This window comes from Malania oleifera, chromosome 2 (genome assembly GCF_029873635.1).
Source record: "Malania oleifera isolate guangnan ecotype guangnan chromosome 2, ASM2987363v1, whole genome shotgun sequence".
NCBI classification, from domain to species: domain Eukaryota; kingdom Viridiplantae; phylum Streptophyta; class Magnoliopsida; order Santalales; family Ximeniaceae; genus Malania; species Malania oleifera.
In genome coordinates, this window is record NC_080418.1 from 111211014 (window position 1) to 111225624 (window position 14611).

General features: G+C 35.2%; 1 protein-coding gene across 8 annotated transcripts in view; it reads left to right on the forward strand.

Annotated features, from left to right (window-relative positions):
* The window catches only part of LOC131149437 (CSC1-like protein At3g21620), a 125704-nt gene extending 112231 nt beyond the window's left edge, over window positions 1-13473 (forward strand). For 6 of the 8 annotated variants that reach the window (XM_058099874.1, XM_058099875.1, XM_058099876.1 and 3 more), the window contains 4 exons: window positions 9052-9297; window positions 10738-11062; window positions 11858-12091; window positions 12885-13473. In XM_058099874.1, coding sequence (XP_057955857.1) covers window positions 9052-9297; window positions 10738-11062; window positions 11858-12091; window positions 12885-13124 — 1045 coding nt within the window. In that variant the 3' untranslated portion in view covers window positions 13125-13473. The remainder of the gene's footprint in view (window positions 1-9051; window positions 9298-10737; window positions 11063-11857; window positions 12092-12884) is intronic. The other 2 variants (XM_058099877.1, XM_058099880.1) reach the window with 2 other exon arrangements.
* The last annotated feature ends 1138 nt before the right edge of the window (window positions 13474-14611 follow it).

Consider the following 14611-nt stretch of genomic DNA (forward strand, 5'->3'; position numbering starts at 1 on the left):
CATTCAAAAATATTTCATTGTTGCCATGTTTGTTAAAATATAGCATTATGCTGTGTTACTAAATTTTGTCATATTTTCATATCCTATGGAAATCTGACACCACTTGGGATTTTTGCAATACTGTGCTTTCTTCCACACAATTTAAGATAGGTATTTTTTGGGCTCTTTTAAAAAGTAAACACATTCATTGGATGACATTACTTTCATAAATTAAATTGAACAATTGATTCTTGAAATTGCTAGATTAAGAGATAGCAATGCATTTGTCCCGACCAGTTCATGTGAAATATGAATATCGCAATTAAACTTTTGCATGTTTTAATTACATTGTCATTGGTGACTGTGTTGAGAATATTATGTTTAAGTCTAAAATCATCTAGTTAGTTCGGTTTCTATTCCACTTGGTATGGTTGTGCAACATTTTAGCAACATGTTATAATTGTGTGAGCAAGTTGGAAAATAATTTAAAACTGTTATTTTCATAGAATGTCAGCTTTTGCCATTGTCATATCTTGAGAAACTCTTGCCACATCTCTTGGAAATTATGGATTTTGTGATTTCTTTTCTAATAATTTATATGAATGCTATGTTTTAGTTTCATTACTTCTCAATTGTTTGCATGTCTAAATCCACATAAATGCAACTCCAACATTCAAAATCCATGCTCCCAAATACAACCTTAGTGCATATAGAATCATCAAGCTAGTGTTGTTTTTGTTCTAGTTGGTTGCGTGTTCTACATTTTATTAACATGCAATGACTTATACCGGACTGTGTCTATCCACAAATCAAAATCCAAAGTTTAAAATCCATGATCCCGAACACAACCTTAAGTGCATATAGAACATCAGGATATTTTAGTTTCTATTGTAGTTGGCATGCTTGTGATACATTTTATTAACACACTATGACTTATGATTGTGTAAGTAGGTAATAGGCAAAATTGCGAAGTTGTTATTATCATGTAATGGCAACTTTTGGACTGATATACACACACACTCTGTATACCACATATGAAAGGAAGAAGCTCAAAGTTTGCCATGATAAGACGCTAAGGATTTGTAATAGGGAAATTGGAAAAATTGAAAGGATGGAAAATGAAAGGAGAAAATAGGGTTGATCACTTTAAGGGGATCTGCCTCCAAATTAGCCAAAGGCTCTAAATTATGCTATTGCTTGAATAAAGAAGCCTCATAGGGTTACATATGTATAGGATAAGGAATCCTACTCCTATTAGGAATGTAAAAAATCCCAATCCAAGTCCCTAATGGACTCAATCTTAATTGATTTGGGAATCCTAAAACATTAAATATAAATCCTAATTGATTTGGGAATCATAGCATTAAATAGAAATCCTAATTGATTTGGGATCCTAATACATTAAATAGAAACCCAAATTGATTTGGAAGTCACAACATTAAATGGAGCCTAATTGATTTGGGAATCCTAACACTCCCCGCCCCCTTCAACAGTCTTGTCCTCAAGGCTGAGCTTGAGCAACAATAAACTCTGAAAAGTTCTTCCCCGAGGATTGACAAGTTTCTCAAGTTGCCTCTTCAACTAGGAAGTGACACCAATGAACTAAAATTTCTATGATGTCTCAACTTCTACGTTTGACCACTTGGCGATCAAGAATTGCTTGCGGCTGCCCTTGAGCCTCACCAGCAAGTGCAAGAGACATAAAAAACTGGATATACCTTAGAACCTATTGGTAAGTCAAGACAATAAGCAACAAGGCCTATTTGCTTCAGAATCTTATTAAGCCCACAAACCCGAGGAGTTAACCTCATTGCAGATTGAACCACAAATATCTATCTATAGGGTTGTAGCCTGAGAAAAACCCAATCTTCCTTTGAGAATTCCCTTTCACTATGATGTTTGTCAACTTGCTGTTTCAAACAAGCTTAAGGTGGAACAAGATTTTCCTTGAGGATCTGATGTACTTTCTCCTAATCATGTAACTCCTTGTCAACTTGATTAATTATATAGAGGATCCCCTAAATATCTAGCAAGGACAGGAAAAGCTCAGCCATAAATAACCTCGAATGGAGTCAACTTGGTGGAGGAATGAGAAGTGGTATTGTAACACATTAACACCATTCTACCCATGGAAGCCATCGTACTCAATCCTTCAGTTTGTAGCTAGCAAAGCAACGAAGATAAGTCTCCAAGCACCTATTAACAACTTTATTATGTCCATCTAATTGTGGACGATCTACAGTGCTCATATTCAATTATGATACCTTGAATATCTAGCAAGGACAAAAGGAGCTCGACTATAAACAACCTCGAATGGAGTCAACTTGGTGGAGGAATGATAAGTGGTATTGTAACACCATTCTACCCATGGAAACCATCGCACTCAATCCTTCGGTTTGTAGCTAGCAAAGTAACAAAAATAAGTCTCCAAGCACCTATTAACAACTTCATGTTGTCCATTTGATTGTGGATAATTTGCATTGCTCATATTCAATTATGTTCCTTGCAAATGAAAAGGCTCTTTACAAAAGTTTCTAGAAGACTCTATCACAATCACTTACAATAGTTTGGGAATTCCATGTGACTTAACAATTTTCTTAACAAATGTATGGGCAACACCACTAGCAATATAAAGGTGAGTTATAGCACAAAAATGATAATATTTTTGAGATGGTCCACAACAAAAAAAATAGTAGATTTACCATGAGAAGATAGCAGTCTCTCCATGAAATCCATGGGGATATCAGTCCAAGCTTCCTCTAGAATAGAAACGGTTTGTAGAAGGCCTAGATATGCCCTTGTTTCATCCTTCTGTCATCGACAAACATTAATTCTTGTCACACACTTCTTGATTTCACTCTTTATCCCCTTTCAGTAAAACTCTTGAAATATGTGCTTGTAGGCTCTACGAAATCTAGACCTACAACTGGTGATGTGTGTAATTCTTGCAGTATGGTTTGCTTGTGGGGTGAATTAGGAACTAATAGAATCCTCCCCTTATATAGTAAGTTTAAAGAGTCCCAAAAGTAAATAGGGACTGAACTTGGCCCTTCTCGTAGCCTTGGGATAATATCTCCAGTCTCTTGATTTTGCTACCATTCCTTTGTGATTTGGTCAAGAGTAGTACATGCAGCCATCTTGGTACAAAAATAGCTACAAGTTCAACTTGCTCAAAAAGACATAAGAGTGCATTTTCCACCGCATTGTCGCCCCCTTTCTTGCAAATAATCTCAGTCACAGCCCAACAACTTAGATACCCACTTTTGTCATTGCTCCAAAAAATATACTAGGCTCTGGTGATTAGTTCGGATTTGGAAATGCTAGCCAATTAAATACAATCTCTACTTTGTAACTGCATGCACAGTGGGTAGCATCTCTTTGTTAAAAACAGACATGTTTATATGGGGTTGAGAAAGAGCCTCTATTTTGCATTAAAACTGCACCGATGCCAACTCTTGATGCATTAGACTCAATGATGATGAACTTGTTGTAACAAGGCAAGAATTGGTATAATGGACATTACATACTTAAGCCTGACAAGAAGGTTTGTTCAACTTCCTCACTCCATTTGAATGCATTTATTGATCCAATTAGGCACCCAAGAGGTGGGTGAATTGAGTGATATTAAACTTCAACCTTTAAAACAAATTATGCTTGCTTTCTTGTTAAAATGAATCAGCTAAAGTATTCAATAAAAATTCAACTTATCCAAACAATGAGTTGGTTGATCAAGGAAACTTATGATGATCACAATATTATTTACCCAATTATTAAGATGGTTTGTTAAGAATGATTAATATGAAATATACAATCACAATATAAGATTCACAACCATGATTTAATCATTAATTTGATTAATTAAGGATGATTGATATATAGTGCAATCAAAATCTAAAGTAAAAAAAGGATAAAAGTGACACGACAAATTTTTTTTTTATAGTGGGTCGGTCTCTTAACCTACGTCTACTCCTCAAACCAACAAGTTTGAGCTTTTCACTAATATCCATGGTATTACAAATTCCAGGACAACAGTCCTGCATTGTTAGATAGCTACCCACAATCCATGTCATAGTCCCAAGAACACAAAGCCCTATGGGGTCAACACAACCTTGATATGACCCTTGGCCAATCTTAGTGTCATAGCACTCCAGGACACGCGACCTAATTAGGATTACACCCAAGAAAACACAGTGCCGAAGCACTCCAGTACACAATCCCAATTGGGATTACACCCAAGAAAACACAATGCCGAAGCACTCCAGGAAGGATACACAATCCCAATTGGGATTACACCCAAAAGAATAACAATGATATAGTAAACCTCTGAGGTTTTTTCCTAACTCACACCCACAATTTGACTATTCATAATATGTGAGTCTAGAGAGCCTTCACGAAGGACTCAACCTATTAGGTAGAATAAGACAATAAAACCATAGAACGAGAATTACAATAGTAATATAACCAAATTAAACAAACAGCAGCATGAAACTCAAACATGTGTAATTCTATTTCTTCATGTGTTGTTCCCTTCTTTGGTCTACTTTGGCTAGTATACATAGAATGTTGGTTGAGTTCCCTACTTGCCTCTTCTGGATTCTATAGTCAATGCATGATCGAGCTTGAGGATCATTGCACATGGCAATGAACATTGCTGTGATATCCAAAGAAGGAAACTCCTAGCCGTTTGATTGAATCTTTTTGATTCACCAATTTAAATTTTGAACATTAAAGCTTTGACATGGAGAGTTAGCAATTTGTCTACGATATCAATGGAAAGTTAGCAATTTGTCTAAGATATCAATTAATAAAATAGGAAATAATTCAAAACATATTAGCTCAGCAAGTTTACCAAGAATGCACACTAATCTAGACAATAATTTTACAGTGTCCGTGAAAAAGTTTTTGATAGTGTATTCGTGTGAGTCTATGAAAAAGTCTGTCTGTGAGTTTGTAAGAGAGTCTATTCATGAGTCTCTGACAGGGTCTGTTCACGTGTCTGTGGCAAAGTCTGTTTGTGAGTCTTTTTGTAAGTCTGTGATAGTTCTTGACAGTATCTGCGTGTGAGTTTGTTTAAGAGTTTGTCTGTGAGTTTGTAAAAGAGTCTATTCATGAGTCCGTTTGTGAGTCTGTGAATGCTGAACACATTCATCATCAATCACTTTTGTCAGTAATCGAAAACTTTACATTAACCTCCTTTTTCAGTAGAGTAGTTGGTAGTACTAAACTTTCCATGAATCCTTGACAAATTTTTGGTAGTAACTAGTCAACCCCAAATATCCTCATAGCATCTTGATTGTTTGTGGAATAAGCTAGTCTATCATTTCTTGTATTTTAGAAGGATCAACTAAAACACCTCTTTGGGAAACAATATGCCCAAGGTATTCCACATACAGTTGAGAAAAGTTGCATTTAGATTTCTTGACAAACAAAAGATGCTTACACAGAGTGGTGAGTACAATTCCCAAATAAGATACATGGTCTTCCAGAGACGAGCTATGTAGCAGGATATCATAAAAAAATATGAGAACAAACTTGCGTAGGTAAGGTCAGAAAATGTAATTCATGAGATTTTGGAAGGTGGAAGGTGCATTGGTTAACCCAAAAGGCATAGCCAACAATTTGTAATGGCCATCATAAATTCTGAATGCAACTCTGAATGTCATCCTCATGTACCCAAATCTAGTGATAGTTGGTCTCAAGTTGAGTTTGGTGAACAATTAGGCACCACCCAACTTATCTAACAACTCATCCACAATAAGGATAAGATTTTTATCCTTCACATTGCTCTTGTTCAGTGCTCGACAATCAACACCATCTGCCACCAAGAACCATTCTTCTTCTTCACCATTAAGGTAGCAAAAGAATATGGACTAATACTGGATTCAATTATGTCAACATCTAGCATTTGTTTCACTATCTTTTCTATTTTTGCTTTTTGAAAATAAGGATAAGTTAAGGACGAGCATTATTAGGGAGACTACGGAGCAATAGAGCAATGTAATGATCCTATGTTTGCTGAGGTTCAAATCCCTGGGGCTCCACAAACAAATCAAAAAATTATCAAATAAGAGATTCTAGCCTTTCTTCTTGACTAGATTGATGTTGTAACTCCTCTAGTGCTCAAATTTGTACTAGGCTACAATGTCACTTCTTTTTAAGAAGCTTCGTTATACGATGGCTTGGACAAAAGTCGGTCTTAATGATCTGATGGTGTCGAGTGGAAAGGTTGTTGCTCAATGGATAAAAGTTACTCTAGGGATAATAGGTTGATCTTCCGTAAAAGCTCACATCAACGGGAGCGTTTGGCACCTCAAGTAAGTTTAACCTTTGGACACTTTTTCTGACATGTCAAGGTCCTTCCATCTGCAACTTTCACTTCAAACTTTTCAAATTGCTTCAAGTTAGTCATTTAGCAATTTTAGTATCCACTAATTTATTATTGCTATCCATATCAATTAAGATAGTGACAAGTTGGCATTTTAGGATGCCATTATTTTTCATGGTTTGAGGATTAGCATACCCAGCTAAAGCATGAACTAAAGAAGCGATAGATTCATTATAAATATCTGTCATACCTTCCTGATCTAAATCATCACAATCATCCTCAACCTCCTATGGCTTCTCTACCAGTTCAATCATCAAGAGTCAACCCTTTTTGCAACAGTGTCCCATGTGCCACTTCTCATCACAACTCCAACACAAATGCTTGTTGTTTGCTCCTTAAGTTTCTCTTGAGTCAATTGTTTGGTAGCAGGATGGCAAGGAGTAGGTGGTGTGATTGCAATGCTGACATTTTGTTTGCTAATGGTCTTGCTAGAGTAACATCGTTCTTCTCCCAACTTCTCTTCTTCTAACTGTGCAAAGGAAATTGCAGTAGTCATTGTTCATGGCTGATGCACATTGACCTCACCAGAATCTCAAGTAGGAGACCTTTAATAAAAGTATTGACAAGTTGGATTTCCTTCTGATCTTTAGTTCTATTTGATAACCACTCAAATTGTGTATAGTACTCCAAGATAGCGCTAGTTTGGCATATTTTGGCAAGCTCTCCAATAATATTCTCATATCCAGTGGTCCAAATAGTACAAGAAATCCAAAAACAAAATTATCCACGTGAAGGCATTCCATAACAAGCTTCAAACTAGTACAATTGAATAGCATCACTATCCAGACTAATAGTATTAATTTCAACTTTAGATATTTCTGGAGTACGGTGGAAGTGAATGTATTTTCTAGCCCTCGAAACCCAATCAATAGGGTCATCACTATCCCACCAACGAAATTCCACCTTCATACGAGAAAGACCATTATCATGCTTTCCTTGGTAACCTCCTTCGCACATGTCTAGATGCTCCTTTCGATTAGCTTATCTAGAGGCGTCATCTTCTCTCTCTTTATTGGAAGTTGTACTAAGTAGTTTAAAGAAGGATGCATGGATCGCTTCGAATTGAGGCTTAAACATATAGCTAAGTTCAGCTTTATCTAAGCTTCCATTTGGGACTCTACTAAATTTTCTGAAGCCATTGCATATGAGTGAAGATCAAGAATTTCAAGATCTTGCTTTTGTCAGCAGGTTAACAACATCCATAAAAAACACCAACTCTGATTCCAAGTGATAAGTCCCTAGGGTTTTATCATATAGAAATTGGGGAAATTGAAAAGATGGAAAATAAAAAAGAGAAAATGGAGATCAGTTCAAGGGGATTTGACTCAAAAAATAAGCTGAAGGCTCAAATTATGTTATTTCTTGTATGTGAAAGCCCCATAGGGTTACATATGTATAGTGTACGGAATCTTATGCCTATTAGGAATGTAAAAAATCCCATCCATGTCCTTACTGGGCTCAATCCTAATTGATTTGGGAATCTTAGCCCATTAAATAGAAATCCAAATTGATTTGGGAATCATAACATTAAATAGAAATCCTAATTGATTTGGGAATTCTAACACAACAAATAAAATCCCAATTGATTTGGGAACCCTACCATGCCATTGGAGAACTTCTTTCTGTTTCTATATTATATTCTTTGATGGATAAGGTATAACAATGGCAAATAATTTAATATACATTAGAAATATGAAAATAGACCTTAACAACAAAAATCCATATTATTAAATTCATTTAGCTTAGCAAGTAGATTTGTTAGGAAAATGACATAATGGAGAAGGAGAAGGCTTGATCTCAGGCAACTAACAACAATTTTTTTTTTTTTTTTTTGTGCGTGAGAGAGAGAGTGCTATTATTTTGTCAATGTGCAAGAGTTATAAATTTATTAGTATTTTAACAAACTTCTAGACCTCAGGAGTCATGCTTATTGTCTCGTGATTACTTGACCCATGTGGGTGGTCACCACTCTGTTATTTTTATGTTATGAATGATTCCCTATAGTATTTTAATTAGGGGTTACCAGCTTACTTTTGTGGGATGGGGTTCATGAAACCAATCTAATAATTGTGGTCAAATGCTTTTATGGATACCTGACACATTATCCATGAAGTCCTCTTTTTTCGTTTAGCTCATTTTGTGGATGAAGGAGAAGAAACCTAGAAGGTGTTAGCAGCACTTTGTTTTATTATATGAAAGCTGACAGTGTTCATATTAGATCTATTGTGCTGCTCTGCATAAACATTGGGTAGACCCCACACAATTTCCTAACTCAACCATTTTGCTTCATTTCTTTTAGAACAATCATAAACACTAGGCACCTAATAAAAGATAAGGACAAAAGGGCATTTGGAAGTCGTGAAGTAGATCTAGAAAGTACTTTGGGTAGAAACATAAGATTAGAAATTATCCAGCAATTTGGTTGGCACGCTGTGGACATCCTTGTTTCACCATGTCATTTACTGATTTAGATGTAAGACAAGCAGAAGTTGATGGTTTTACACAAAAATTACAATCCTTAGTTTGCTCTTGTATAGCTTATGTGACTGTTTCCATTGATCATTATTAGTCATTGAACATTACGATAACTGTAAGACTGATCCATGTTATCGCGCTAACCAATTTTTTATTGGCAATTTAATATTTTAGTACTTATATATGTCAATACCATTGAATTTTTCTTGCAGAAAAGTCGTCAAGTCATTCATCCAAGGTTTTCTTCCAGGAATTGCTTTGAAGATTTTTCTTTTATTCCTTCCTACAATATTGATGTTAATGTCAAAATTTGAAGGATTTATCTCAATGTCAGCTTTAGAGAGGAGATCTGCAACTAGATATTATATTTTCCAATTTATTAATGTGTTCCTTGGGAGCATAATCACTGGAACTGCATTTCAACAGCTGAATAATTTCATCCATCAGTCTGCAAATGAGTATGATCCTGTCATATATCTGTAGTTATGGAATGTATTTACTAGCCCCAAAACTTGACAATTTTCTTGTTTTGGTATGAAAATCCTAATAAACTATTTTAAGTTGCTGTTATTAGCTGTTTCTTTGATTTTCCTTGTATCCATGACCTCAAATTAGCTGCTTCTATTCCCTGAACATAATGGAGTGTCCCTGTAGTCATGTTCCTTGAAATTAGATGCATAACTACATATTGGCTTTGTTGTCATTTTATTTTTACTTTGTAATTCATAAAAAACCAGTAGCTTTGGTTGATTAGGCTGTATAAGTTAAGCCTGTTGACAATTCATGCAGAATATTGTTGGGCTTTTGTGGAGCTTAATTGTGTTTTAATTTGGATGATGACCCGACCTCTATTTAATTAGAGATTTCTATCCTAAGGTTTAGTCCATGGAGTGAAGGCTTGGGCTGTGGGGGTCCGGGGGCGTTGCCCTCGGGAAATTTTTTGGAGCCCATTCGGAATGGAACCCTAGGCGCAACATATAAAAAGGATTGCTTTCGGGTGATTAGGGTTGGCGTGGTTGTACCTGCGAGAGAGAGAGAGGGAGAGCATTGTATCACTGCACCCTCTGTGTTTTCTTCCTGATAATATTGAAATCCCTGCAACTCCGTGGACGTAGGCAAAATTGCCGAACCAAGTAAATATTGTCTTGTGCGTGTGATTGATTTTTCTTTGGCGTTATTTTTCTTCTATTTTTGTTTCTCACAGGTTTCGGGAATTTGTTCATTATTCCCAACAAATATTACAAAGGAAAGAAGAAGCAATAAAATATTCCGCCAATGTGAAGTAGGAAATAAAGATGGGAAGCAGTTAAAGCTGGATATACATTCTTGGCCCACAACCTAATAGCTTAAGCTTTTAGGTAAAGTAATCCAATAAAAATGAAGAAATAAAGTATACCGCTACTGTGAAGTAGGCAATAAAGACAACAAGCAGTTAAAGCTTAATATATATTTCTGGTACCTGGAGGTCCTGGGTTCTAGTCTTGAATCTTGTTGCCCGCATTTATTGTGTGATGTTTAAAAATTGATGTATTCCCTGATGTTATCGTTTGTTTATCTCTCCACATGCTATGTACGTGCAAGGGAGTGTTAAAGCTTGATATACATTATGGGCCCACAACGTAACAGTTTAAGCTTTTAGATAAGGTGGTTGACATAAGCAAAAATTAAGGTACAAGTCCAAGGCAGTTTATAGTTCCTAATAAAAATTCATGCACCAGCTGTGTGGATGTAATATTACCTGTAATTTTGCGTTGTTATGAGCATTGTAACTGATATTTCTGGTATAATATGATCTGAGCTTATACGGTGCTTGTCATCGCTTGTTTTCTTCTGGAAGTATTTTCAGGAGCTGATTTAAGTCCAACACATTCAATAAACAACAATGCATTCTGGTGCAGGATACCAAAGACAATTGGAGTCTCAATACCAATGAAGGCAACTTTCTTTATAACATATATAATGGTGGATGGATGGGCTGGTATTGCTGGGGAGATTTTAAGGTTGAAACCTTTGATAATATATCACTTAAAAAATTTCTTCTTGGTGAAGACTGAAAAGGATAGGGAAGAGGCTATGGATCCAGGAAGCCTTGGTTTCAACACAGGAGAGCCTCAAATACAACTTTATTTCTTACTTGGTCTTGTATATGCTGTGGTTACTCCCATTCTACTCCCTTTCATTATAATATTCTTCAGCCTGGCATATGTTGTCTTTCGTCATCAGGTAAAAATTGATATTCAGTACAAAAGGTATTTTGCTCTGTGGGCTAGAATGTATAATTTTTTGAATATTTTTATAATGTAGGTAAGTGATTATATTTAATCCGTTGTACAAAAGAAATTAAAGCACTGGTCACATTTGCATGTGACCTACTACTGGCTTTCATATTTTTCAAACATCTCATCTCAATCTCAAAAATGTAAGCTCTATTGGTTTTGGCTAATGTAATCCGCACGAATGTTGGAAAAATTATTTATGAAGACAGAAGAGAATTTTGTGTTATCCCATAAAGGAATATGAGTAAGTTGTTTTACTGTAATGAAGGCCTTGCTTGTAAAATTGATTTCTCTGTGAAAAGGTTTTAATTATGAAACAAATGGGAGCATAATCTTTAATGGGAACGGCAATCCAATACTATGTGCTAGCATCAAACAAAAATCTCTAATAATGTGGGAGCTTCGTCCCCCCAAGGGCCAAGGTTCCCAGTGATTCTCTATGAAATTATTTCAATGCTGAAAAGACATCTCAGCATCATCTTTTTAAAATTATGCATTGTTCTCTTAGAAGCAACCTTCTACGAAGGTACAGCTGTCTACTGATAGGGTTTTACCTCATTTTCAGAGTTCCAGATTGGGCTGTTTTTAATTTTTAATTTTTTTATTTTTTGTGTGTAGAAGATATCATAGACCCAAGTTGGTAAGATGGGTAACAGTTATTACTGCACATCAGACATCAAATTGCATGTATGGATCTGATTGGAAAATATTTCCCTAATTAAATTATTTAATGTATCTGCAGATTATAAATGTCTACAATCAGGAATATGAAAGTGCTGCAGCATTCTGGCCTGATGTCCATGGGCGAATTGTAGCTGCCTTAATAGTCTCCCAGTTGCTTCTAATGGGATTGTTGAGTACAAAAGAGGCTTCCCAGTCAACCCCCTTGCTCATCATGCTCCCAGTACTTACAATATGGTTTCATAGATTTTGCAAAGCCTGTTATGAGCCAGCTTTTGTAAGATACCCATTGCAGGTTTGTTGGATACTGACATTGCCATATTCTCTGCTATCTTTATCAACATATATTTGCATTAACAACCAATGTAACTAATGGGTTCCATCATTTATCAGGTTGCTATTTCCCTATGCTTTATCGAAGGATTGTTTTATCAGTGTGCTGATTGTTTGATGCCCTGTAGTGACTTACTGCAAATTGGAAATTTACAGGATAATAGGGAAATCTCCAAGTTAAAATTTTAACATTTTGGATTTGTCTAATGAAATTGATGATCCATTTGAATTCTTTGAATGTGAATAACCAATAAAATTTCATTTTTCATTTGTATCCTCAATTTTATTCCTTACGTTCCATGATTTTCATGCTCCCCTAGTTATTCATAGTCGAGTTTGGAGATGAAACATTTCTCCAGGTAAAGAGAGGCATTTTCTTTGAGATTTATTTTCCTACTTGGTTTACTTGGACCAAATGAAAGTGAGCTCGAGATCTACGATCATTTTTACTACATCTTCAATGTAGAAAGCAGAAGGATAATTTGTATGCCTTTGCCTTCCAATTCAGGGATACTAGTCTTAAAATTTTTTTCAGAAAAATCGTAAATTTCTTTTAAAGGACTACTATGATTTACAACATAGTTAACGCAGCCTGTCAGCATTTTCATTGTTTCACAATGGACAAACTTTTGTTTCCTTTTTGTCCTCCATATGCACTTCAAGAATAATGTTTAAACTTTAATAGATCTCATCACTCACTGCATTCTCTTTTTATTTGTGTTCCTTTCTTTTTAACTTCTCTGGTTGGTTTTCAGGAAGCAATGATGAAAGATACATTGGAACGTGCAAGAGAGCCATACCTGAACCTGAAAGATTACCTCCAAAATGCTTATGTCCACCCAGTATTCAAGGGTGGAGAGGATAGCGAGAGTGACACAGCTTTGGAAGACTCTGAGGAGGAACCTCCACTTGTCCCCACAAAGCGACAGTCACGAAAGAACACGCCATTGCCCAGCAAAGGAAGTGGTTCACTGTCACCTTCCTTCCGGGCTTAAACTTTAGCTGCCTTCTAGTTGTTATTACGATTTGTCCTTCGCCAATGCAGGGTTGTACAGATTGCATTGTAAATTAGAGAGCTGCAGGATGTAGAGGAAAATTGACAGGGGAACAGATAAGTTTTATATGAGAGAGAGAGAGAGAGAGGAGATGCAGTCATTGGTTTTGGTGGTGTGGTTGCAGGAAATCAGTTGAAAACAATGCCTGCAAGTAGTTATATAACTTATATTCAGCAGGAGAAACAAAGGTGTAGAGGCTAGACTTTGTATGTCACTTACTCTACACGGAAACAAGTTGAAGCTAATGTGGCAGAACTTATATTTTGGCAGAACTTGAAGTCTGCATAAACTTTCTTGGGTTGAAGTTGGTTGGGGGGGGGGGGGGGGGTTGGGTTTTGTTTTGTGGAACATTCATCTTATGAAAAAATGAAAACGATTAACTAGAGAGAGAATGAAATAAATCCATATGACCCTAGAAATTTTGTTTAAATAACTTAAATCCAATGATAGGTGGATTCTTGATTACACTGATGATCTCCACCATTTACCCTTGGCTAATGGAAACTCTACTTGGAAGAGTTAATATCAAGGTAACTAGTCCAGCAATACAAATCTAAACAGAGACTCCAAACATACTCTTAAAAAGTTTTGGTCTATGTTATCAACTTATTTGAGTATTTTATTTTTTAAAATACTCTGTATAGGGATAGGAAAAATAGTAGTATTAGTATCCAACTTATTTAACTATTTTATTTTTAAAACTATATATATATATATATATATATATATTTTATAATATATTATGGTGGAATTTTCAATAAACCCAGTTATTGTGCTTAAATCATTTAGGGGTTAACTTTTTTACACAATAAAAAACAAATATCTCTTTGCCGCTTCACGTAAAAACAAAAATTCATCTAACCTAAATCGCCATTTAGTTGATATAAATGTTCAAATCCAACAATGAGGGAAGCCTTTTTTATCAAAAAATATTATTCATGTATAAATATTAATAATTTTCAAAAAATTATGATATCGAGTTTCATTACACAAGTACAAAAATTTATAAATAATACTAACATGCATTGTTAAGCACAAATCAAGGTGAGAGTTGAATACAAATCACACTAAAGAGTTTAATCAGGTAAGTATGCATTCTTTCTTTGAAACTATCTTCTAAATGTTTGCTATAATGAAAGGTTTTTTCACCTAAATTTGGATCATAGCATGAGCGAAAATCGTGAGCAACAAAATTATAAAATTAACTCAAATCATTTTTAAAATATAGCGATATTTTTAAATAGGTTAAATTATCTTTGCGATTTTATTTTAAGTAAATGTTAATGTAACACAATATACATATTTCTAGATTTTCTAATAATTTGAATCCCAATATAAAAACCCAATATAGTGGATTTGTTCTTAAAGTTTATGAAATGGTCAACAAATTCGTATTATAATTATTATTTTTTACAAATGCCATTGAA